A 23,955-nucleotide genomic window follows, 5' to 3' on the forward strand; every position below is an offset into this window, starting at 1 on the left:
GGGCCTGTTATGGTCCAGCAGCTGGTACTCTACAAACTCCTTCTGCACAATATCTAAGTCTTTAGGTTAAAGGCATATTGTCACAGACCACTGACCTTATTACATGGCTTAGCAAAGTATTACCTGAAAATATATATATTTCATTTTCCCCTAAATGGACTTTATTCAACCATTTACGTAACCACAATACTCCACTTATTAATGATATTTTATAAAAATAATTGGATTATGGCAATGGTCCATAATTCAAAAACTAACATTGCTGAGAGAGTTGACATGGATTTCACTCCATCATGGTGTAAAGTGATGCAATAGCTAGATTTGGTCTGCAAAAATTTATGTAATTTTGATTTATTATCCGTTTTTAGAGAAATAAGGTCCTTAAATTTGTGACAGTACGTATGTCTTTAAAGTGAAAACAAGGCAGGATATTTTTGAACGAAAAACTCTACATCCGTAAAGTTCATGCTGTGTTTCTGGTAGAAGTCAACAAATCGTGCACGCTTCAATTGATGCCTCATCGTTGTGCGCCAGCTTTGCAAAAGCCTCTGCAGTTGCAGTCTTGTAGAAATTTCTCACTCCTCAGACCGGTGTAAAACAGATCTCTGTTTCTCTTCAGTGTCACCCTCAATCACCAGGCTGTCCAGTTTCAGTCTTATTGTAAAACCAACATACGGCTTGTTGTGCTCCAGTTGTTGTTGTGTCCCTTCAAAGTTCACATCACCTAAATTCTGTTCTGAACTGGCCACAGACCACAATTAATTCCGATATATATGTTTCTATATAGCCTTAGTGGTTATAACATTTTTTTATTAATATAAGCAGGCCCGTGGATTTTTGTATGTACCTTTGCCTGCCTGAGGGAAACATACCCTGAAAAGGACAACCCCTGTTGTCCAGCTCTTTCTCCTAGGATATTGGTTTAAGCAAACACACCCTCTAAACCTGGCCGGTGTACACCAATTTTACCGTCCAAATGTCCCTCTAGCTCCCTTACCGTCAGGTCATGTCATGTCATGTCATATCATATCATAGGGTTTAACGTGCACATTCAGAGCAAGCCGTTTTAGCGCTCGTCTGTCATGGGCATAATCTAACTACATACATTTACAGTTTTAAACACCTGTGTTTAAGAAAAAAAACAAGCTTCGTATAGTCGGCCCTACAGGCACGACGGAAGCAAGTAGACATGGGGGGGGGGGCTGACAAAGTAACGTTTCCAGGGGGTTCGGTGGTATACTCACCCGTAAAATTTGGAAAACTTGGGGCATAATTTACAAAGCTTGTTTATGTCTTACATGCGTGTAACCAAGTACATTTACAATAGTTATTTAAACACATGCGTTTAAGAAAAAACATGCAGGTAGGCTAAGTAAAGGACCTAAATATCCTGAAATGTAATTTCCTACATTCTACAGGTAAAATTCATCTTTGCCGTAAAATTTACTGGCAATTTGCCAATAATATAATAATACTTTTGATTCGGAATTATTCGCTTCACCGTACCTGCCCTTTGCGTGTATACTAATCATGCGTATTTGTTTATGTTATACGGCGGCAAATGAGTCTAGTCCTAATTTCAAGCCAGTCCCGTTTACTATAAAGATTAAATAATCACTTCCGTTATGAAATTTTGGCGGAAGACGTGCTTTTGTTTTGAATCAACATTGTGCATGAAAGTATTTCAAGACAAGTCATATGATATTGGCACATGTTGTGGAAAATAAATGTTGTAATCAGAGGTAGCCCTAGGCTACGGAAAATGACATATTTCACGTGTAGCTCAAATGGTATAGAATTACAGGTATCTTGTCATTTCGTACCATGATTATTTGGGAATCCGGGTCGTTTCGCCCTTATTCCTATTCGACCCCGAGTCGTTTCGCCCTTATTCCCGTTCGCCCCGAGTCGTTTGGACCGCCATTACGAGTCGTTTTGCCCCTATTGTGTTGGGGGTGGTATTAGTATGCAAAATTAGGTATATAAAAAATAATTTTACCCATAATTTTGTCGTAATAGTCACCTAACAGGCAACAAGGTTGTAGACTTAAATGTAAAGTCCGAAACAAAATGTTGACAACTACAATAAATTGCTTCTACGTTTATTTTTCGTTAGATTTTACCGACATTTTGTCCAGACAGAAATCTTGAAAAAACAATTACAATGACACGGATTCCACATACTAGATGATAACCATGTCACCTGTATCGACTTCGCTGAGATCGCATAGGGCAAAAAGCATGTAATTTTGTGCCGGCTGCCATTTTGACTTTTTATGGAATATTCTACAAGAGGGGTGAAAGGATATGACTTAATCTAACAACCGTTGAACGTAATAAGGATTACATCTGTATGTGATTTTCTAAGGGGAACTCTTAGTTTGTACCCAAAACGAGTATGTTCTCACAAAATCGTTTTAAGAAAGCACAAAATACATCAGGCCCGTAGGAACTGGGATGGTGTGAGGGGAGGGGTTCTTTAAAATATTGCACATAATAACATATACATATAAATGGTGTTTATGGTTGATAAAGGGTTACAAATGGATAACCTATATCTGATTTGCAACGACCCTGTAAAGAGGGCGAAACGACACGGGGCGATCGGGAATAAGGGCGAAACGACCTGATACCGTTATTTGGACCAAGTCAATTCATACCATTTTGTACGGTATTCAAATTAATGTACCCTGGAGTCATTTTCTATCACAGTACTTTAAGCCATCTCGTAGCGGAAAGAGTTCGACCTCTACCCTAGATATAAAAGGCTCAAAAGACTAACCCTATCCCTAAAACTACCCTAGCCATTAAAAGGGGGTACGGGTCGAACTCATGCCAAGTTATGAGTCAAATTTGGCAAGATATATATATATTTATGTTGAAATTACGGAGCGGTTATAGAATCTGTCCGCCACTTATGGTTTTTTGTGGGGCATCCATGTTCACAGCTGGAATTAACAGGCATAATGCATTCTCATTACTTTATGCCTTAGTCTCATCATTATCTCGTGTAAGTGTTGTGTACTCTCACTCAGTCTCAGTCTCCGGTTTGGGTCGAGTTTGACCCTCAAGTACCATATTTTGGACTTCTAGAGGACTTAATGATTGAAGACGCCCTATAACCATATAATTAAAATGTGTTGAGTGAGCCAATAATAATTTTTAAAATCCTTCCTTTGTATATATTACATATTGATAACCTTTCATTTCAGAATTCAGTTCCTATCCATCTTCTCTTTTGAATGTGGTTAGTGTGAGATGCAGCCATGGAAGACATCTTCTAGAATTTGTTTTAAAATCTATGATCGTGTGATCTTTAACTGCGAGCATGGCCGAGAAATCTGACGGACTCACAAATATCGCTGAGCAGATCCGGAGGTTGGAGAAAGAGAAGGAGGCACTGGAAAAACGACAGAAGGAGAAGGAGGAGGCAGACAGGGCTAACGAGGAGAAGCGACTTCTTCAGCAGAAACTGTCGGTTCTACAGCAGGAAGTGACATCACTGAAAGGAAGTAATACAATGTAAGCAAATGTAGATTACACAGAGGAATTGGAATACACTTACATTGTCTTTTGAAGTTAAGATACATACATCTACATTTCATTCATTTTTCATTCATTCATTTTTCCTTATGTTTGTGCTTATATCCAATTAACAGGGGTCAAATTTTACGCTATTCTGCAAATAGTAAATTTCGAAACGATTCTTCCAATATTCCATCATGAAAGTGAAAATAAAGCACGGAATACTGAAAATCGCTTTTTAGTCAGCTACATTTTTCTGCAGAACAAATCCTTGCACTACTAAGACCTTTCTCATGCACTTACCGGTAATTCCAGATAGTACGCAGTAAACAGGAAATAGGAAATGGTTTGTTTAACGACGCACTCAACACATTTTATTTACGGTTATATGTGGTCAGACATATGATTAAGGACCACACAGATATAAAGAGGAAACCCGCTGTTGCCACTTCATGGGCTACTCTTTTCAATTAGCAGCAAGGGATCTTAGTACGCAGTAATGCATCGACTGGTATATAAACAATTGTTCGTTACGCAGTGTTGTACAGGGCGACGTAGCACAGTCATGAAAACTAGTAGTACGTTAATAACTGAAGGGATAGTACATTTTTAGAAGGAATAGTGTTTTTTGAAATTGACTATTCCTTTGGGATACTGGTAAAAAAATAAAATTTTAACCCCCGATTAAGGTTCTAGCACGCTGTCCTGGGTACACACCTCAGCTATTTGGGCTGTCTGTCAAGGACAGTGAGTTATGGTGGTTAGTGAGAGAGATATCAGTGTAGTGGCCTTACACCTACCCACTGAGTAAATAAACTTGATCTGGGTGGGAGCTCGGTACCTACCAGCTTTCAGTCAGATGTCTTAACCACTGCACAATTGACCAGCCTCGGTGGCGTCGTGGTTAGGCCATCGCTCTACAGGCTGGTAGGTACTGGGTTCGGATCCCAGTCGAGGCATGGGATTTTTAATCCAGATACTGACTCCAAACCCTAAGTAAGTGCTCGGCAAGGCTTACTGGGTAGGTGTAAACCACATGCACCGACCATTGATCCATAACTGGTTCAACAAAGGCCATGGTTTGTGCTATCCTGCCTGTGGGAAGTGCAAATAAAAGATCCCTTGCTGCCTGTCGTAAAAGAGTAGCCTATGTGGCGACAGCAGGTTTCCTCTTTAAAACAGTGTCAGAATGACCATATGTTTGACGTCCAATAGCCGATGATAAGATAAAAAATCAATGTGCTCTAGTGGCGTCGTTAAATAAAACAAACTTTACTTTTTTTAACCACTACACCACCAAGGACAGTTTCAGCTACTAGCTACTTTTAATTATGTTTAAATATGTTTATTACAGAAACATCTCACCATCCACATCAGCCATTAGTCCTGGTGGTCGTCAGCGGCGATCGTACGGTTTTGATGTACGAGATTCTGATGTTCTGGGCATGCTCGGAGATAACAAAACAGTCCAAAATTTACAGAACCAGTTCCTTGGCTCGCCAAATCTCGCTCGTGGAAATTATGCATATTCAGAAGAGGAGACTTCGGAAGAAGATGGTATTTTGTTTCCTAGTCGTCAATATGCAAATTATATGTGAAAACGTTATTTTATTAATCACTGGCTACTGGTAATTTTTATGTCTTAGAAAGGAAATTTACTACAGTTTTCCGTTAGTAGCAGGGGGGCGGGACGTAGCTTAGGGGTGTTGATTTTCCGCTTATAAAAATTGCCAATTCCACTTTAAAAAATTATTTTCCATTTACTAAACTAAAATTCTGTTTATATCTTCAGAAATAGTCAGGTACGGCTTTTGGACTGCTATGCATTTTCAGTGGTATTTAATAAACATTCTTCCTTGATATAAAGAAGTAGATTGATATATTTATTTAATACAATGGTACAAATACGACAGCTATTCTATATAAAGGGTGAAGCCAAATTTTCATTGATTCAGTCATCTTTCATCAGGACCCAAAGGTTACTGCCACATTCAGGTATTTTGAAAAGACAGACATATAAATATCAATTAAAATCAAAATGGAACCAAAGAGACATCAAACTGAGGTCATTATTAGGTAATTTTAATACATTCTCAGCACATTGGGAAAAATATAAATAATTTTGTGAAATATACATTAAGAACTGGAGGGTAATGTCTTTTTAATTGATTATAAAATATGTATTCAAATTAATTAATAACTATAATTAACATGCATGTGTTGAACAAGGGTGGGGTGGGGAGGGGGGGAGATACCATGAATGTTATGAATTTAAAAACAGTTACAATAACAACACAGGAAGAATGAATTTTATTTGTGGTCACTTTAATAAAAAAAATCCTTGACCCTGCCAGCAGATCAGTTATTGGGTTAGAGTATGCATAAGAGAACCTATTAGGAAAAAATATAGGCAAATGTATAGACTGAATGAATTATGTATAAATATAAACTTTGATGTATTAATTTGGTGAAATAGTTTTAATATTAAAATTTTGGTCCATATTTGTTTTGTAAAATGCCAATAAAAGTTCTGTGATAAAAAAAAGAAAAAAAGAAGAAGAGGCAGGGGTAGAATTAAAAAAAATTCAGGGCAAGGCCATTTTGGCTTTGGGTTTGAGGAAATTTTTGGGGCACCAAGGGCAACATTTCTTTCAAGGGTAGGGCACCAAGGCCACTTTCTGTAAAGTTTTCACTGATGCGAGTGAGAGATGAGGTTCCCTGAGCAGAACAGTCTTTATAGAGCGACTGCGCAGTTACTTCTCGGCGACCACGTGGTTCTCGGATCTGTGGCTTGTAAACAATAACAATATGGCTGCGCCCATCGAAATTGCGTGTCTGAGAGTCGGCAATAATTTCTTTGAATTTCTGTTCTTATGGACGAATACACGGCAAGTGACAAATGCTGCAAAGTTCAATTTAGTTGGTACCAGGCATGAGAAGGGCACTAGGCATACAAGGAAGGCAACCACGGCTACTTATGGCCGTGGACACAGTCCAATTTATCGGGGCACCGCGTCCATAGCCGTAGTGCCGTAGGCCAAAATCGATCCCTGAAAAGGTATATTTTTTGGTCATAAATTGCAATTAAATAATGAATTTTGAGACCGAGACAAACCAAAAAACTAAATTTGCCCTTGCTTAATCCCAGACATGATTTTGGTGTAACAAATAAGGTATGTATTCTGCTGGAAGTAAAAATAAAAAGGTTCAGTAAAATTTGTAATTAAAATTAGTGGAATTTGTAATATAAAATATATATATAAAAATGAAGTTTAGGCCAGTTCCCCTTATCCTAAAGGAACTGTACTTTATCTAGTCTAGTATACATAGTTTAAAAAAAAAGTCATATTTACCTTTAAGAATTCGGTACTCCCGTCTTCAATGTTTGGTGAAAAGATGAAGCGTAATTGATTAATTTAGGTGCGTGCATGAACTTTTGCATTGATTTACAGGTGAGCACTCAATCGAACGCAGCCTAGGAATTTACCTAACCGAATAAAACCGAACCGAGCCGAGTGATAAAAACAAAATGGCGGCCAACAATGTTCGGAAACGTGTGTTTACATTTTGTCGTAGAGTAACGTCATTTGTTGTGCCTTAATGGTTCAAATGATCAATTAAGCAGAAAAACAATGTATGTATATTAATAAATCAATAAATCTATTATTTGACCACAAAAGTTGGCATTTTGTTTGACAACTCCGAAAAATGCAAATTCCGTTTAAGATTTTCAATTCCACGATTCCTAGCCCGAGTACTCTGACTGTAAGAGAGCTAGATGGACATTTGGACATAAATACGCTCTCATTACAGTGAAAGACCAAGCTATGTATTTTTTTGGCAATTCCCGACAACCAAAAAGTTGGCAAAGATTTCCGCTCTAATACCACAACAATCCTATGTTTGACGTCAAATACCTTTACATCGATCATTTTCGAGTTAACTGATTTAAAAAAATGCACATATTAATCACTAATACACATAGTACAGAAAGAAATCTGACAGCACCCACATTCAGCTATGCTTCGTGACACTCTGTCGCAACATTTACAAAGCTCGGTGACCTGTTTCGTGACGTAGATCACGTGATCGCCCACTGGGTGATTCCGCTTAGTAGACGGAATGGCTGAGTGGGCGATCATGTGACGCAACGTCACGATATAGGTCGGCGAACTTAGAATTCTGCAGTCCAGAGTTTGCCGAAGCTTAGCTGAATGTGGGTGCTGTCGGGTTTCTTTCTGTTGTGTGTGTATTAGTGATTAATATGTGGATTTTTTTTTAATCAATTAACTCGAAAATGATCGATGTAAAAGTATTTAACGTCAAACATAGAATTGTTCTGATATTAGAGCGGAAATCTTTGCCAACTTTTTTGGTTGTCGGGAATTGCCAAAAAAATACATAGCTTGGTCTCTGACTGTAATGAAAGCGTATGTATATCCAAATGTCCGTCTAGCTCTCTTACAGTCAGAGTACTCGGGCTACACGATTCCGTCCGCGATTCCGTGATGGCGGAAAATCGGTACCCCTAGTAGCTCAGTGGTACAGCATTGGCCTGATGTGCGCATTGGTGGGCCCATTCAGCATTGGGCTATTTCTTGTTCCAGCCAGTGCTCCACAACTGGTGTAACAAAGACTGGTATGTAGACGAGACAGCCACTAGATACACGATTCATAGAATCAACCACTATTTTGCCAAATGCCCATTCGTTCGACTCTGCATTGTACGGAGATGCTGCCCATATCATATATTTGTTTTGTCATTCACATTCCATAAAATCTCACGACTGGTGCATCAAAGGCCGTGGTATGTGCTATCCTGTCTGTGGGATGGTACATATAACAGATCCCTTGCTGCTAATCGAAAAGATTAGCCCATGAAGTGGTGACAGTGGGTTTCCTCTCTCAATATCTGTGGTCCTTAACCATATGTCTGACGCCATATAACCGTAAATAAAATGTGTTGAGTGCGTCATTAAATAAAACATTTCCTTCCATACGTTAGTAGCAAGGTACCATTTATATACCCCATTCCACAGACAGGATAGCACATACCACAACCTTTACTATACCAGTCGTGGTGCACTGACAAGACCAAAACAATAGTCCAGTGAGCCCACCGACAGGCCTCGACCCTCGACTCAAGGGATTGATCTTAGGCTGACCATGCATCAGGCAAGTGCCTTAGGACAAGACTATGTCACACCACTTTTGTTTGCTTGTCATCAATATGCAAATTCCTTTTTGTGTGATGACACCACCAGAGAACATTGATTTCTTTACTATCTGCATTTGAATTACTATTAGATGTCAAACATTTGGTAATTCTGTCTTGTAGTCTTCAGACAAAACCTGCTACATTTCCCCATTAGCAGCAAGGGATCTTTTATATATGCATTTTTCATCAGACTGGACAGCACATACCATGGCCTTTGATGTATACCAGTTGTAGGGCACCGATTGGGATGTGGGGTGTTGGTAAAGAAGTTCCCGTTCACTTGTAAATAAGTAAATACTCATAATACTGTTAATTGTCGTCCATGCCTAGAGAATAGAAGATTTGCATAAATCATTTATGCGTTATGTAGAAACAAATTCAGGTAACCCATTTTGTTTTTAGATAATCCACCATAAACATGCAAATGATGTCATAAATTCAATGTGCGAATGAAAAATGGGTTACGCAAACTGTATTTACACAAGTGACGTGCGAACGAAACTGTCGCTGTCACAATTTCCAGAGGAATGTTGTACTAGGTAACTATTCTAAATTGATAAATATTTTTGGCATATATATGCAGGGGACAATATTTAAAAATCTTAGGTAACCGGAAGTCAATTTTACTTAGGTAACCGATTGTTCAGTTATGTGAATATAGTTCCTAAGTCCTAAAACACTTACTTTACAGTTCTGTGCTACATTGGTGGTTTGAAAAAACAAACTGATTTTCACTTGCATTACTGATATATGGTACTTTTAATTTTATAATGTAATTGTTCACCACATAACCGATTGGCAGTTCTTGTGATTTAAATTTGGTTAACTGACACACTTGCAATCAGAACAACGTTTCTCCTGAAATATTGTCTTTGAGCATTTTTCTTACATCATAACTTGCCTTAGTGTTTTCAGTTGAAGACGTTATAAGTACCAGACACAAACAGATGCTACAACAAAATCGAGACATCCTCTTTCTCTCTCTCTCTCTCTCTCTCTCTCTCTCTCTCTCTCTCTCTCTCTCTCTCTCTCTCTCTCTCTCTCTCTCTCTCTCATAATATGTTTCTAGACAAACTTGTCTTTGAGTGTTATACTTGTACCATAACTTGCCTTACTGTTTTCAGCTGAAGACGTTATGAGTACCAGACACAAACAGATGCTACAACAAAACCGAGACATCCTCGTCGAGAACATGATCCCTGATGACATATTCAACGACCTGATCGCCAGTAAGATATTAACGACGGCGGATGTGGGACGTATCAAGGAGAAGAATACGCGAGAGTCGATGAACGAAGAACTCCTAAACAACATCGTACGCAGGTCGGACAGAGCCTTCCACGTGTTTGTGCGGTCGTTACGCAAAACACTGCAGGATTATCTAGCCAATCGGATTGATCCGTCGTCACGGTCAAGCAAGAAAAAACGGAAAAGACATACTGGTATGTATATATTAATAATATTTCTGCCAGAAAGAAATTTTTGGTTATGGCACTATGAAATTGAATACCACCATAGTAAACAAGGGGTATTGGGGGCCTCCCCCAGAAAGAAAATGGGTTAAGTTTAGGGTATGTATATCATTGATATATGACATTCTGTGGTGTTTCAGGGTTTTTCTGGAAGATAATTTTAATTTGGAGATCTATGGCATTCAGTTCTGAAAACTAATACGAATATGTAGATTTAGGAATTATTCTTATTACCCATATGGGACATAACACTTTTGACGTCACACAATGATGTCATCAATTGGCACACTACAACCTTACAGGAACGTCAACAAATCAAGAAGAGTGATATAAATTAAGATTAATTATGGGTAATAAATAGGATATTAAACTTGCTACCATTTCGTATCATGTTTATGTCCCTCGTGAAACAATTTTCATCGTCACTCGCTAAAGCTCATGAATGACAATTGAAAATTATTTCACTCGAGATATAAATGGAAGCTCGTTTAATATACTATAATTATGAAATTTAAATTAAGAATTAATCAAGTGTTTTGCTATGAACATGGTTAGAAAATTTAGTCAGCTTTAAAAAAAAAATTAAAATTCCCAATAATTCCACTCAAGTGAAAATCTGCTCGGACAAGCAAAATGTACCTTAGGGGTTGTCCAGTGGACAAGTAAAAGTGTTCAATGCAGTTTAATTTTAAGAAATCAAAACCACGGTCCTTGTACTTGAATAAAACAAAACATTTATTTGGACAAGTGAAAATATTGCTGGACAAGTAGAGTTCTCAATGTTCTTGTCTTGTGGACAAATGAAAAATTCTTCTTACTTCTATCGCTGCTTCACCTTCAATTAATGAAAAGAAGAAACAAATGTTGACAAAAAGTAAGTGTCAGTCCTTTTTTCTTTCTTTTTTAAAGCCTTTTCAAAATTGATTTTAAATTAATAAAAAATGTACATGCATATTTAAAAAAATATTCCCAGCTTTCAAATGAAGAGATAAACATATTGATCTCCAGAAATCTAGTTCAGACAATTCTATTGCTTTGTATTTTGAACATTTATTGATAAAATAACCTGCTGAGGTCAGGCATCGAAATAAGCATTGTGTCTGGTAACCCATTTACAGGTTACCACAAAATATAAACTATATGAAAGTTAGAATTGAATTCCTGTTACTACTATGCAGTCGTTCTGAAATTGTAATGGTGCACGGTACGAGAAACGAAATCCGGAAGTAAATTTATCTAGTGGGTGCTGCTTAACCGTGGATTGCCGAAATTGCTTGCAATTGCACCAGTGCGCACGAACATTGGTGCAATTTCATACAAGAAAACGAAACGCAGAAATCCGGAATGCATTGCCTGGTTTACGTTCGGAAACGAAACTACTATTCGTTGAAATATTTGTCGAGAACGAATCACCATTCTTGACTTTTCTTACATGAGGTAACCTGAACGACCGTTCTCGACTTATTTCGATGCCTGTGAGGTGTCATTACTAAGACATTCCTTTCTCTTCCAGGTGAACTAAACGTGAATGTGGACTGTGAAGAGGTGACTCCTCTAAACAAGAAGAGAGGGGTGTGCACGTGCCAGGAAGTGGAAGAACAGATTCTTATCATGGCCAAGAATGCGTACCGGAACATTCGCCGGCGAGACGGCACACCAGCCGCGTTTGAACAGTTCCGCAAAGAACTGGGCCAGACGAACGCCATCATTAAAGACTCCATGGAGATAATGCACACGCTGAAGATCTTGTGTCGCCATGGCGAAGTGACAGATGTGTCGTATGGGAGCGTGAAGTTCACGATGATATGTCCGTCTGTGTTTGTGGTGAAGGACCTGTGGCAGTTGTATGTGTCCGGGAAGTTGTTGGAGATTTTCCAAGACGGGCTCGTTACGAAGACGTTGCGCAAGGTGTGCAAGGCGAGGGACATCAGGTTGCGGGTTAGAATTCTTGAACGGGAGTATCTGCAGTGTCTGAGGGAATTAGGTAAGAGCTTGCTTTGTTTTACACTTAACCTGACCTCAAGCTAATGGCATTTTCCCCTATAGGGGCGGGACCATTTCCTTCCTTCCTTCCTCCCTCCCTCCCTGTCGACTGGTCCACACACAATCCTCAAATGAGAGTATTTGCAGTGTCTGAGGGAACTAGGTAAGAGCTTGTTTTGTTTTACACTTAACCTGACCTCAAGCTAATGGCATTTTCCCCTATAGGGGCGGGTCCATTTCCTTCCTTCCTCCCTCCCTATAGACTGGTCCACACAGAATCCTCAAATGAGAGTATCTGCAGTGTCTGAGGGAATTAGGTAAGAGCTTGCTTTGTTTTACACTTAACCTGACCTCAAGCTAATGACATTTTCCCCTATAGGGGCGGGACCATTTCCTTCCTTCCTTCCTTCCTTCCTTCCTCCCTCCCTGTAGACTGGTCCACACACAATCCTCAAATGAGAGTATCTGCAGTGTCTGAGGGAATTAGGTAAGAATTTGTTTTGTTTTACACTTAACCTGACCTCAAGCTAATGGCATTTTCCCCTATAGGGGCGGGACCATTTCCTTCCTTCCTCCCTCCCTATAGACTGGTCCACACACAATCCTCAAATGAGAGTATTTGCAGTGTTTGAGGGAACTGGGTAAGAGCTTGTTTTGTTGCACAGTGTCTGAGGGAATTAGGTAAAAATTTGTTTTGTTTTACACTTAACCTGACCTCAAGCTAATGGCATTTTCCCACTATAGGGGCGGGACGTAGCTCATTGGTAAAGCGTTCGCTTGATGGGTGGCCGAGTTGGGATCGGTCCCCGTCAGTGGGCCTATTGGACTATTTCTTGCTCCAGTCCGTGCACCACGACTGGTACACCAAAGGCTGTGGTATGTACTTTCCTGCTGTGGGATGGTGCATATAAAAGATCCCTTGCTGCTAATCGAAAAGAGTAGCCCATGAAGTAACAGTGTCGTCCAAGTTTGTTACAATGTTATTTGTGAATTTCATTCAAGTGGGATACTAAATTCTCAGATTTAGAAATGTTAGTATCCAACTGGGATACTGCCCCAAATTTTTAATCTCGAACACTGATGTTTTATGACAGGGCTAGCTCTGGCATTCACCAAAATTCATGAATTTTGAAAGCAGTTGGCGAATTTTATTTTAATTTGGCTAAATAATTTCATGTAATAATTGACATTTTAAAGAAAATAACTGTTGATTTCTGCAAGTTAATAGACAATTTGGCGAAATGTTTTGCTCAGCCAGAGCTAGCCCTGTATGATATTGTTTTTGTTATTTGTTGTTGTTTTTTTGATGGTTTTTTTAAAGTTTTTTTTAGATATTTAATTTAAGGGAAACTCTTCTTAGCTAAATACATTCTGTTATTTCCTTCCATTCCAGAAATGAAAGACAAGACCATAAGTGCTAGTCCGGTGTCTAAACGAGTCCGTCCAAGTCATTCCAGAGTTCTACGAGTGAGATTACAATGTTCAGTATTTATTCAATTACAGGGGACGGGATGTAGCCCAGTGGTAAAGCGTTCGCTTGATGCGTGGTCGGTTTGGGATCGATCCCCATCAGTGGGCCCATTGGGCTATTTCTCACTCCAGCCAGTGCACCACAACTGGTATATCAATGGCCGTGGTATGTGTTATCCTCTTTATGGGATGGTGCATATAAAAGATCCCTTGCTGCTAATCGAAAAGAGTAGCACATGAAGTGGTGACAGTGGGTTTCCTCTCTCTATATCTGTGTGGTCCTTAACCATATGTCCGACGCCATATAACCGTAATTAAAATGTGTTTAGTGCGTCGTTAAATAAAAAATTAAAAAACATTTATTAAATTATAGGGGACAATATTTCAAAATCTTAGGTAACCGGAAGTCGTTTCACATGAGTTTTAATTAGATGACCGATTATTCGGATACATGAACTATATTCATGTAACCGATGACTTAGACCTACCTAATAAAAAAACATGAACTACGGTTCTGTGCCACATTGGTGGTTTAAATATATTAAGAAAAGTAAACTGATTTTCAAATTAACTACTAATACACATGTATATGGTACTTATAATTTCACGACGTCATTTGTTCACCACGTAACCGATTGGCGGTTATTGTGATTTTAAATTTGCGTAATCGACACGCGATTCTCGCGTGATATTGTAGGGCAACGACCCCAGTATTCGACCACTTAAAAAGAAAGGATTATAACATATTCATTTTATTGGCATTTGCTAATATTTGTTTTCCTTTGTAAATACTTACTGGCAATGCTATTCATTGAATAGACCCAATTGAGTTTTGTTCGTGTGGTATACGCCGACTAGAGTAGGTTTGAGTTCCACAATGAACAGTGTGCCGTATTCGACCAGCTGACCCAGTATTCGACCACTTTCTAATTAACTAATAAAACTAAACTTTGAAGTTTATTTTATAGTAAATGCAGAATACATGTATATCAAACAACTAAATCCAAAAAGTGTTGATTTTAAGTACTAACACATATTCATGCATTTACACACGCACACACATACTTATAAACACATTCACACACACACAATTACTTTCTGGTGAACATTCTCTTTGGTCCTATCTCAATTTACAAATAATGATATTAGACTGAAAATAAGATAAAAGATAATTGTGTAAGTCCTGACAAACAGCACCAAAATACATAAAATTAGTAAATTTGTGGTTCTTGGGAGTTTATTTTGGGAATGTATCCTCAAGCTTTTCTATTGGTCGAATACTGGGGCAACCCTCTCTATCATATGCCATTATTTGATCACGTGGTCACGTGATTGAAATTATAATGGCTGAGGTGACATTGCATTGCCAGCTCCATTTGATTATAAATAATAAGATTAAACACATTTTCAAAGATTTCAATGGATCAAAAGTATTGCAAATGTTCACGGGATATTGGATGGTGTAATAGCATACTATAAAAATGGCTGACGTTCATATTATCACTATAGCCAATGAATATATACTTAGGTTCATTCACATGGTTATCGTCTGCTATTGCATTTTCGGAAGAAAGAATGTTCACCCTGTCGGGTATGTTCAAAATACATTGGGAAAATCTATATTCTATTCAGTTTAAAGGAGTAAGGTAATTAAATAAATACACTGGTCGAATACTATAATAATAATAATAATAATAAATTCTTTATTTAGTGAGGGTAACAGTTAGCAAAAGCTAATCTTCTCTGAGGCCCTCAGGTACAAACAATACAGAATTACAATACATATATTTATGAACAAATAGAAAATACATATATGGCAATAAACATACATGTATGTACAAATAATATTATTTTAGAAAATATTTCTTGAGTCTATATTTAAAAACAGCAGTATTTGGCGATGATTGGATAGCTTTAGGTAATTGATTCCAAAGTACTGGTCCAGAGTAACTGAAAGCATGGTTAAATAAAGACATTTTAGGTTTTGGAATTAATAGATTTCTATCCTCTACATTTTGAAGGTTGTAGGGATTGTTTTCTCCAACATATATTAATAAGTTTGAAAGGTAATTTGGGGCTTCATTGTATAGACATTTATAAATTTGTAAACATTTGTGATAGTGGATTTGTGTTTCCATTGTCATCCATTTTAACTGTTTAAATAGTGGGGCAGATGGAGTAATAGGATCTACATCTAATATCATCCTTGCAGCTCTGGGTACTGGTCGAATACTGGGGTCACAGCCCTACCCTGAATTAGATTCTTTGAAATGTCTACTGACCAACATCCCACCTATATGCCCACACCATCATGTATGTTGAGAATTGTGCTTTTATTTCGTTTTTTGCAGTGGTTTTTAAAATGTTCAGAGATTTTGTACTTTTAAGGAAAAAACTACAATACTAAAATACCCATCCATATGGAGGTTGCAGATAAATTAACTTGTCACTTGTTTAAGAAAAATAAAATAAATGTAATACAGCCAAATCCATTTAATCGTATAGCCCTGATGCTTGTCAAATGTATGCTAATAACCGGTATAACTGATTATCCGATAGAACCCCATTTTCAGATTATAACAAATTATAAACTAAATATATAATTTCATTTTCCATTGAAATAACATTGATCAAAACATATTTATTGATCAAAGTTAAATATTTAAACAGTAACCTTGAACACATTGATGTATGTGTAATTTCTCTCTCTGTTTTCCTTCTCTTTCAGAGCACCAGAAAAAGAAATGTTTGTGAAAATATTTCAAACCAATCCTGCAAACTACCACATCCTTCTGGAGAAACCAGGAGGGCCTTTAAAGAAATGTAATAATTCCACCTCACATATTTATAGTTTAGTATTATCTTTAATTAAAGAAAGGTAATAATTCTACCTCCCATATTTATAGTTTAGTATTATCTTTAATTAAAGAAATGTAATAATTCTACCTCCCATATTTATAGTTTATTATTATTTTTAATTAAAGAAATGTAATAATTCTACCTCACATATTTATAATTTATTATTATCTTTAATTAAAGAAATGTAATAATTCTACCTCACATATTTATATAGAGGATATCAACCGAGTATGTTAATCGATATTTGTCGAGGCTCATATTGATTAACTAGACGAGGTTGATATTTTACATATTAAAAAACATGAGTAGCAAATTCTATTTATCCTATAACACTTCTGAATTAAATTTTGAGTAAATGACAGTACTAAAGTCGCCGCCATCTGTAATATGACGTCATCACGATTAGTACAAATTAGTTTGACGTCGCACATTTTATCTAAATCTTTGAAAACGTTGCGCTCAGGTGTACAGGGCTTGTAAGCAAATGACCCATCCACAGCAACTCATTATACAGCCACTGAAAATCCGCGACCGCGGAAAACCCATGGAAATCATGGAATCGGCCGTTGAAAACGGAATTCCCATTTCCCGCGAAAAAACGCGGAAACATTGGGGGTTTTTGGTCAAAACTGTCCTTTTTTCCCCGGTTATTTAAAAAAAAAAAAAAATCTTCAAAATCGTACTTTTGTCGATAAACAGAGACCTCGTGCTTTCTTACTTGACTGGTAACTGACAATAACTTAAAATACATTGAACGCAATAGCGCGTGACGCGTCATAAAGTTCAGTCACTTTCGGTTTCTGATAATAATCGTATTAACCGAAATGTACCGGCGTCGTGGTAGGCCATCAGTCTACAGGCTGGTAGGTACTGGGTTCGGATCCCAGTCGAGCCATGGGATTTTTAATCCAGATACCGACTCCAAACCCTGACTGAGTTCTCCGCAAGGCTCAATGGGTAGGTGTAAACCACTTGCACCGACCAATGATCCAGAACTGGTTCAACAAAGGCCATGGTTTGTGCTATCCTGCCTGTGGGAATCGCAAATAAAAGATCCCTTGCTGCTAATCGGAAGAGTAGCCCATGTAGTGGCGACATCGGGTTTCCTCTCAAAATCTGTGTGGTCCGTAACCATATGTCTGACGCCATATAACCGTAAATAAAACGTGTTGAGTGCGTCGTTAAATAAAACATTTCTTTCTTTCTTTCTTAACCGAAATGTAACCTTAAACCGTTAACCGTTATTTAGCCCATTATATGGATGTCTGTGTCGAGCGTAGATGTTGAATGGTTGTCGCGAATCATTAACAGAACAGCATACAAAGCAGTTAATAATGCTCTATGCAAATGGAGACCTCAAAGGGCGATTTGTCAAATGCGATTCGGATTGAGATTCAGAATAGTCGTTTGGAAAGTGTGGATTTTTTTACAATTTGTCATTTAAATTTTTTTTAATTATCCTGTTCACGTGTTCTACAGTTCACTGATGTAATTAAATTTGTTTACATGCAATCAAATACTAGACTGTTATTTAGTATAGTTTGTGTCCGCACTTGAATATATAAGTCACAGAAATTGCAGTTTTGACAACGGTTTGTATGCAGATGATGAGTTCATTACGGAATTACCGGTTTCTTACTGCACGGAAAATCTCGGAAATTGCTATTATCGAAAGGAAAATCACGGAAATTGCCATTTTTCACAAACGCGGAATGTTTTGAAATTGGACACTGCATTTCATGTACTTTATACTTATAATAGTATTTCTTAAATTTTTTAAAATTTATCCATTCATTTCCTAAATTTTTGGGTATGTAATTTTACCTTGCGTTTCTTTGGCAGAAATCCTACATGTAAGCATCCATATCATATTCAGTTGCAGCCAACTACATTTGCAATACATTTTCAGTTAATATTTTATCGTGTGAATCAGTAATCCATCTATTTTGGATTTAGAGGATTCTTGTGAAAACAGCCAAATATTTATCCCAGCTAACTAATTATAGTGCATCCCACATTTTTTCATGCTATGGAATTTACTACAAGTTATTTATTTCTGAGCTGATTGTTTTCTAAATTGGCTACAAAAATAATATTTTTCTGTTATTTCAAAAACACTTTTACCCCTTTTACCTTTTACGTCTTAGTCAAACAAAACTGAAATTATTTACAAAAAAAACTTTTTTGTAGGATGGGACGGACTATAATTTAGAATAAGATGATGATAAATACTATCATGGGAAATTGTTATTTTTAAAATGGATATTGCCCAAACATTGAATGCCAGAATACATTTACTCCTGAGTAAATTATTTATTAATGGGTTTTTTAATTTCTTTTTCAGTCACACAAATACACCCATAATGCCAAAGAGTGCTGGAGTAAAGAAACTGTGTATTGTACAAGAACTAGAGAAGCAGTCGAGATGTCCTCTTTCACCGTGTAACAAAATACGACTGCGGTCACAAGATCTACTTAGATAATGTGTACTCATCGTTAGATTATTAGTCCCCTACTGATTCAATCAGAGGGGACTGTAGGTTTCATCTCCATCTATCTGTATGTCCATCCGTCTATTCCACATTTAGTTTTCTGAATGTTTTTTCACATTGCTTTGAGTTATTGAGCTGAAACTTTGTGTACATTTATTTTTGATGTGCTTTTACAGATCACCTTTGAGTTTCATGACGACTTACCCATTTTTGACAGAGTTATGGCCCTTGTACATCTATGACAATTTGTTTCTTAATGTTTTTTGTTTGGGGGTGGGGGGGGGGGGCAATACCTCAAGATATAGAGCTAAAATTTAGTGTATAGCTTTATTATGTTCTGTTAATGATCAAGTGGCTTTCATGGCCATTTACCCCTTTTTTTTCACACAGTTATAGCATTATGGCCCTTGAACTTAGGAAACACGACTGTGTTGGGCCAGGTATGGGACATATATTGCTTTAGCAGTACTCTCAGAATGTTTGTTTAACACAGATTGGTCTGGTATTTCGTCAAATGATAAAAAGATAAAAAGACCACTCGTTCCACAAAAAATTGTTCCAGTATGTCCAATTTCACCATATTACAATGTACGACTGCTGTCCCAAGATCTGCTTAGATAATGTGTCCTCATCTTTAGTTTCTTTAGCTCGGATTTTTCTTATTTATCAAATGATAAAAAAGAACACTCTTTCTACAAAAGTTGTTTCCAGTGACCATGATACAATATCAAGATGAGTCAAAGTAAAATAAATAATAATGTATTAATCGAGGCGTGAAATAGACCAGGAACAAGTTATGGGTTTTTTATGTCTCTCCTTTATATAGTAAAAAGGCAAGATATCTAGGTATGATTTTTCCCCGACGGCGATGGCATTAACTAATGCGTTAAAGTTTAAGTTTCGTATTTATAAATACATGTACACGGTCAATGAAACCTTTTTCTTTCTTTTTTGTGTTTTTTTAAACTCACTTCCCCATTTCCTTTCTCTCCTTTGAATTCCATTTCATTTCTTCCCGATCTGGTATCTCCTATCTTTTAACTTCTTTCAGTGTCCATCTCAATGAAACTTGGTGTATAAATGTACAATGTACATGTAGTTGGACCTATGGATGTTCATTGCATTGCTAGTGATATTCAATGTTGGGCTAGTAAACAACTACTATTGCCATGGCCGACGGCTAGTGATAAGAAAAAAACCCTGTCAAATGTTGCAGTTATGTCTATTTTGTAAATATGAATATTCTAACCCAACCCCAATCCCCAATGTTAGTGTTTTTTAAGCTCTATCTCCCTCTTTAGGTGACATTTGATTATTACTATTATTTAGTAAAACTGTATTAACTTAAAGTAAAGTAGGGCTAGTGAATTTTTAAACATGGCTAGTAAATGTTCTAAATCACTGATCCCATGGCTGGAGGATTTACAAAAAATTCTAGAACATTTTTTATGGAAAAATTCTTGGTTTTTTAATTATAGCTTTGTTTTACCCAAATTGTAAGTGTAATATCAGTTAGCTATGTTTTTAAAGCATGCATTTAGAGGATCAAAATTTTTACTTTTTAATACTATTGTTATTGTTGTTTTTGTTTTAATTAACAGAACTACATGAAGACTAATCATGAATTTCAAATTGCAAGTGAGACAAAAAAATATATTAAATGAAAGGTCCACAAGAATAACCAGTGATATTTTTGAATTTTAACATTTACAACTGCAGTCGAGGAATATTTATGCCTAAGAACACATAATTTACCAACTACTGTTAATGGCCTACCATAATTATAGGTTTTTAATTTAGTGTGTCATTATGACATTGACATACACAACCATTATAATACTATCTGTTTGGACATCATAGATTATTCCCCGAGGACCCTTGAAATCTTTTTCAGTGGGTGCCAGTATGAAATGCTGTGTGTATTGTATGGCTCTGCCTTGATTCATGGAGACACAGGGTAATCATGTGACCAGTATTTGATATTTAGCATGCATATTTGTTGTCATCATTTTCTTCCCTCGTCCTCATTTAGTACATTCCCATTTGCAAATTACAAGGCGAAAACCTGATGAACTGAAGAAAAGAAAGAAAACAAATTTTATGGCTAAGTGAATTGTATCGCTGATTGCAAATTAACAGAAATGCACCATTATTTTCCAACAAAAATATTGGTGATTATATGAAATTATTGTGCCAGATTAAAAGAAAATTTGCCGACTGTTTTATATTTGCATTATGCGAATACCAACATTTAGCTCTGGGCTTGAGATTTAGACTGGGGAAAGTATTTATTTTAGACACAGTAGTTGATGACCATTTGGTTGTCCAAAATTGTCCGTGTTACACAAGATCACCCTAGCATTATCATAATATATAAAGGATATGGCTAGAGCACACACGAGCTAGGTAACATCTTATAGCATTGGGGTATTTATCTTTGACTAGTTGCTAAATTATAGGACACCATTTATGGTCATTGTTGGGTGTGCCATTTTTCATTGTAAATTGAACATGGTAGATTTTCATTCGTTATTTGGTAATATTTACCAAAATACTAATTTAATAGTCTGCATGTTTATGTGTATTTCACAACTCGCATGCATATTTGTTGACAATGTCATGTCATAGGATTTTACGTGCACATTCAGAGCAAGCTGTTGTAGTGCACACCTGTCATGGGTGCAGGTGCCGGCCTCAGCGGGCTCTTCCGCCCAGGACAGGAAATTGTTGACAATATTTTAAAAGTTGTTATATACTCAACACCAAGTGTTTACGATAATCTGTTATAAAGCTGAGAGAGAGAGAGAGAGTATTTTATAATTTAAGTCGGCATATGATCAGGGCTTCTAGATTAGCCCCAAATGTTAGTGTTTCCAAGCTATAGATCTCTCTTCAGGTGACATCCAATTTAATAAAATTGTATTAACTTATTAGTAAAGTAGGGCTAGTGAATTTTTAATCGTGGCTAGTAAATTTAAAAAATCACCAATCCAATTGCAAGTGGATCTTATAAAAATCCTAGAAGCCCCGATATGATACGCATATACACGTACATACGTTTAGTACAATACACATGAGAATGAGCATCATAGGCCGACTTGACTACCTTTATGAATATGGGGACTCAATAAATTTTCTTGTAAACAAATGACACACTCACTTTCAATGCTAATATTTGGTTGCGCTTTTTTTTTGTCCGTGAGGTTTTTTGTTTTTTAATTTGGGGTTGGAGAATGCCAAATTTGAGGATGTACAGTCAAAATAAATTTTTATATGACTAGAATGTCAGTTACTATTTCAAGACAGAAACTTTCATTTTAGGTACAAATACAAGGATTTATCCCGACATTCCCAACGGAAAATCCCAATTTTGTGTCGTAGAAATTTCCTAATTGGCTATATACATGTAGAGGATATTTCATGTTTTTTGTCAAATATGATTTATATCATCTTGTGAAGTTTGCAATCATATCATACAAGCGCGAGAGGATATAAATCATATTTGACCCAAAAAAACGTAATTTTCTATTTATTATGCAACTTTTGACAATTTACCTTTATTTTTTAAATGCCAGCAGCAAAATAGTTCCGGCTTTCTTACAGTGAAGATAACACTTTCTACAGTGACGATAACATTTTCACTCTAAAATATGTTATCGTCACTTAGTGATGGATAACACTTTTATTAAATGTTACATATATATATATATGTATGTATGTACACACACACACATATTTAATTAAGTATGTTTTAATAAATTAATGGAACAGTGGTGTACTGCATTATCCAGTGGACTGAAAACATGTCTGAAGTTTGATTTACATGTAATATTTTCCCCAATCCCATGACATGAGACCATGGCAAAATATGTTGGATAAATCTTTGAAATACACCCTGGCATGAAAGAAAAAGAGTTCATGTAGTTTGTTGTATGAATGTATACCCATACTTGTAAGCTGTTAAGTACATGCACATTTAAAAAAAAAAAAATTCTAAATCATCTGTAATATATTTGAAGGCTATTGTGTTATGGTTATATTTATTCTTCGGTAATGATGTTTCGAAATTCATTAATTTTAAAACGCATCTGATTTTTAACCAAATTTATTAAAAGTGTTTTTAACCATTATTATTTTAATGTCGAGCAGTGTTATATTAACTTCTTTTTGTATTAGTTTTTTTTTCTGTGAATTGAAGTGTTGTTCATGAGTAAATTTGTTTCACAAATGCATAATGACCAAGTCCGATGTATATTCAGATATAGCTGACTGCATAAATTATAGTCATAAACTCAATATTAATCACATACTGTGGTTTCTACTGTATTATTCAATGGATATGTTTCATTATATGTACATATAGTACACCATGTTGATATCTAATAGTGTTCATGTTGTCATTTGGAGCAGAATGTAGCCCAGTGGTAAAGCACTCATTTGATGTGTGGTTCGTTTCGGATCGATAGAGCCTACTCGTCAGGCCAACATGTTTTTGCCCAATTTATCTCAGTCGGTTGAGTGTGTGCTCGAGTCACATCAGTGGATCCGTGGAGTTGGTCAGTTGAGTGCTCGCTTGAGGTGCTTGCATCACAGGATCGAACCATCTCAGTGGATCCGTTCAGCTGACTGGGTTTTTCTCTCGTTTCAACCAGTGCACCACAACTGGTCAAAGGCCGTGGTATGTGTTTTCCCGTCTGTGGGAAAATGCATATAAAAGATTCCTTGCTGCATCTATTGACTAAGAGTCAGAATTACCAAATGTTTGACATCCAATAGACGATGAGGGGCGGGATGTAGCCCATTGGTAAAGCGCTTGCTCGATGCACGGTCGGTCTGAGATCAATCCCCATCGGTGGGCCCATTGGGCTATTTCTTGTTCCAGCCAGTACACCACAACTGGTATATCAAAGGCCGTGGTATGTACTACCCTGTCTGT

The 23,955-nt window shown here is 36.9% G+C and overlaps 1 protein-coding gene across 1 annotated transcript; it reads left to right on the plus strand.

Moving 5' to 3' along the window:
- Window positions 1-1,643: 1,643 nt before the first annotated feature.
- Window positions 1,644-20,198, plus strand: LOC121373401. The gene is made up of 8 exons (XM_041500045.1): window positions 1,644-1,804; window positions 3,213-3,522; window positions 4,880-5,082; window positions 9,868-10,185; window positions 11,729-12,199; window positions 13,592-13,665; window positions 16,397-16,491; window positions 18,872-20,198. The coding sequence occupies exons 2-8, from the start codon at window positions 3,329-3,331 to the stop codon at window positions 19,008-19,010; spliced, it is 1,494 nt and encodes a 497-aa protein (XP_041355979.1). The 5' UTR covers window positions 1,644-1,804; window positions 3,213-3,328; the 3' UTR covers window positions 19,011-20,198.
- The last annotated feature ends 3,757 nt before the right edge of the window (window positions 20,199-23,955 follow it).

The sequence above is a fragment of the Gigantopelta aegis genome, chromosome 5 (assembly GCF_016097555.1).
Source record: "Gigantopelta aegis isolate Gae_Host chromosome 5, Gae_host_genome, whole genome shotgun sequence".
NCBI classification, from domain to species: Eukaryota; Metazoa; Mollusca; class Gastropoda; order Neomphalida; family Peltospiridae; genus Gigantopelta; species Gigantopelta aegis.

Bases quoted from the DNA above. Each gene is read 5' to 3' on its own strand.
- LOC121373401 (XM_041500045.1), top strand. From the start codon at position 3,329: ATGGCCGAGAAATCTGACGGACTCACAAATATCGCTGAGCAGATCCGG. The intron at 12,200-13,591 runs GTAAGAGCTTGC...CTTCCATTCCAG, and splicing joins GCAGTGTCTGAGGGAATTAG to AAATGAAAGACAAGACCATA. The intron at 16,492-18,871 runs GTAATAATTCCA...TTTCTTTTTCAG, and splicing joins AGGAGGGCCTTTAAAGAAAT to TCACACAAATACACCCATAA.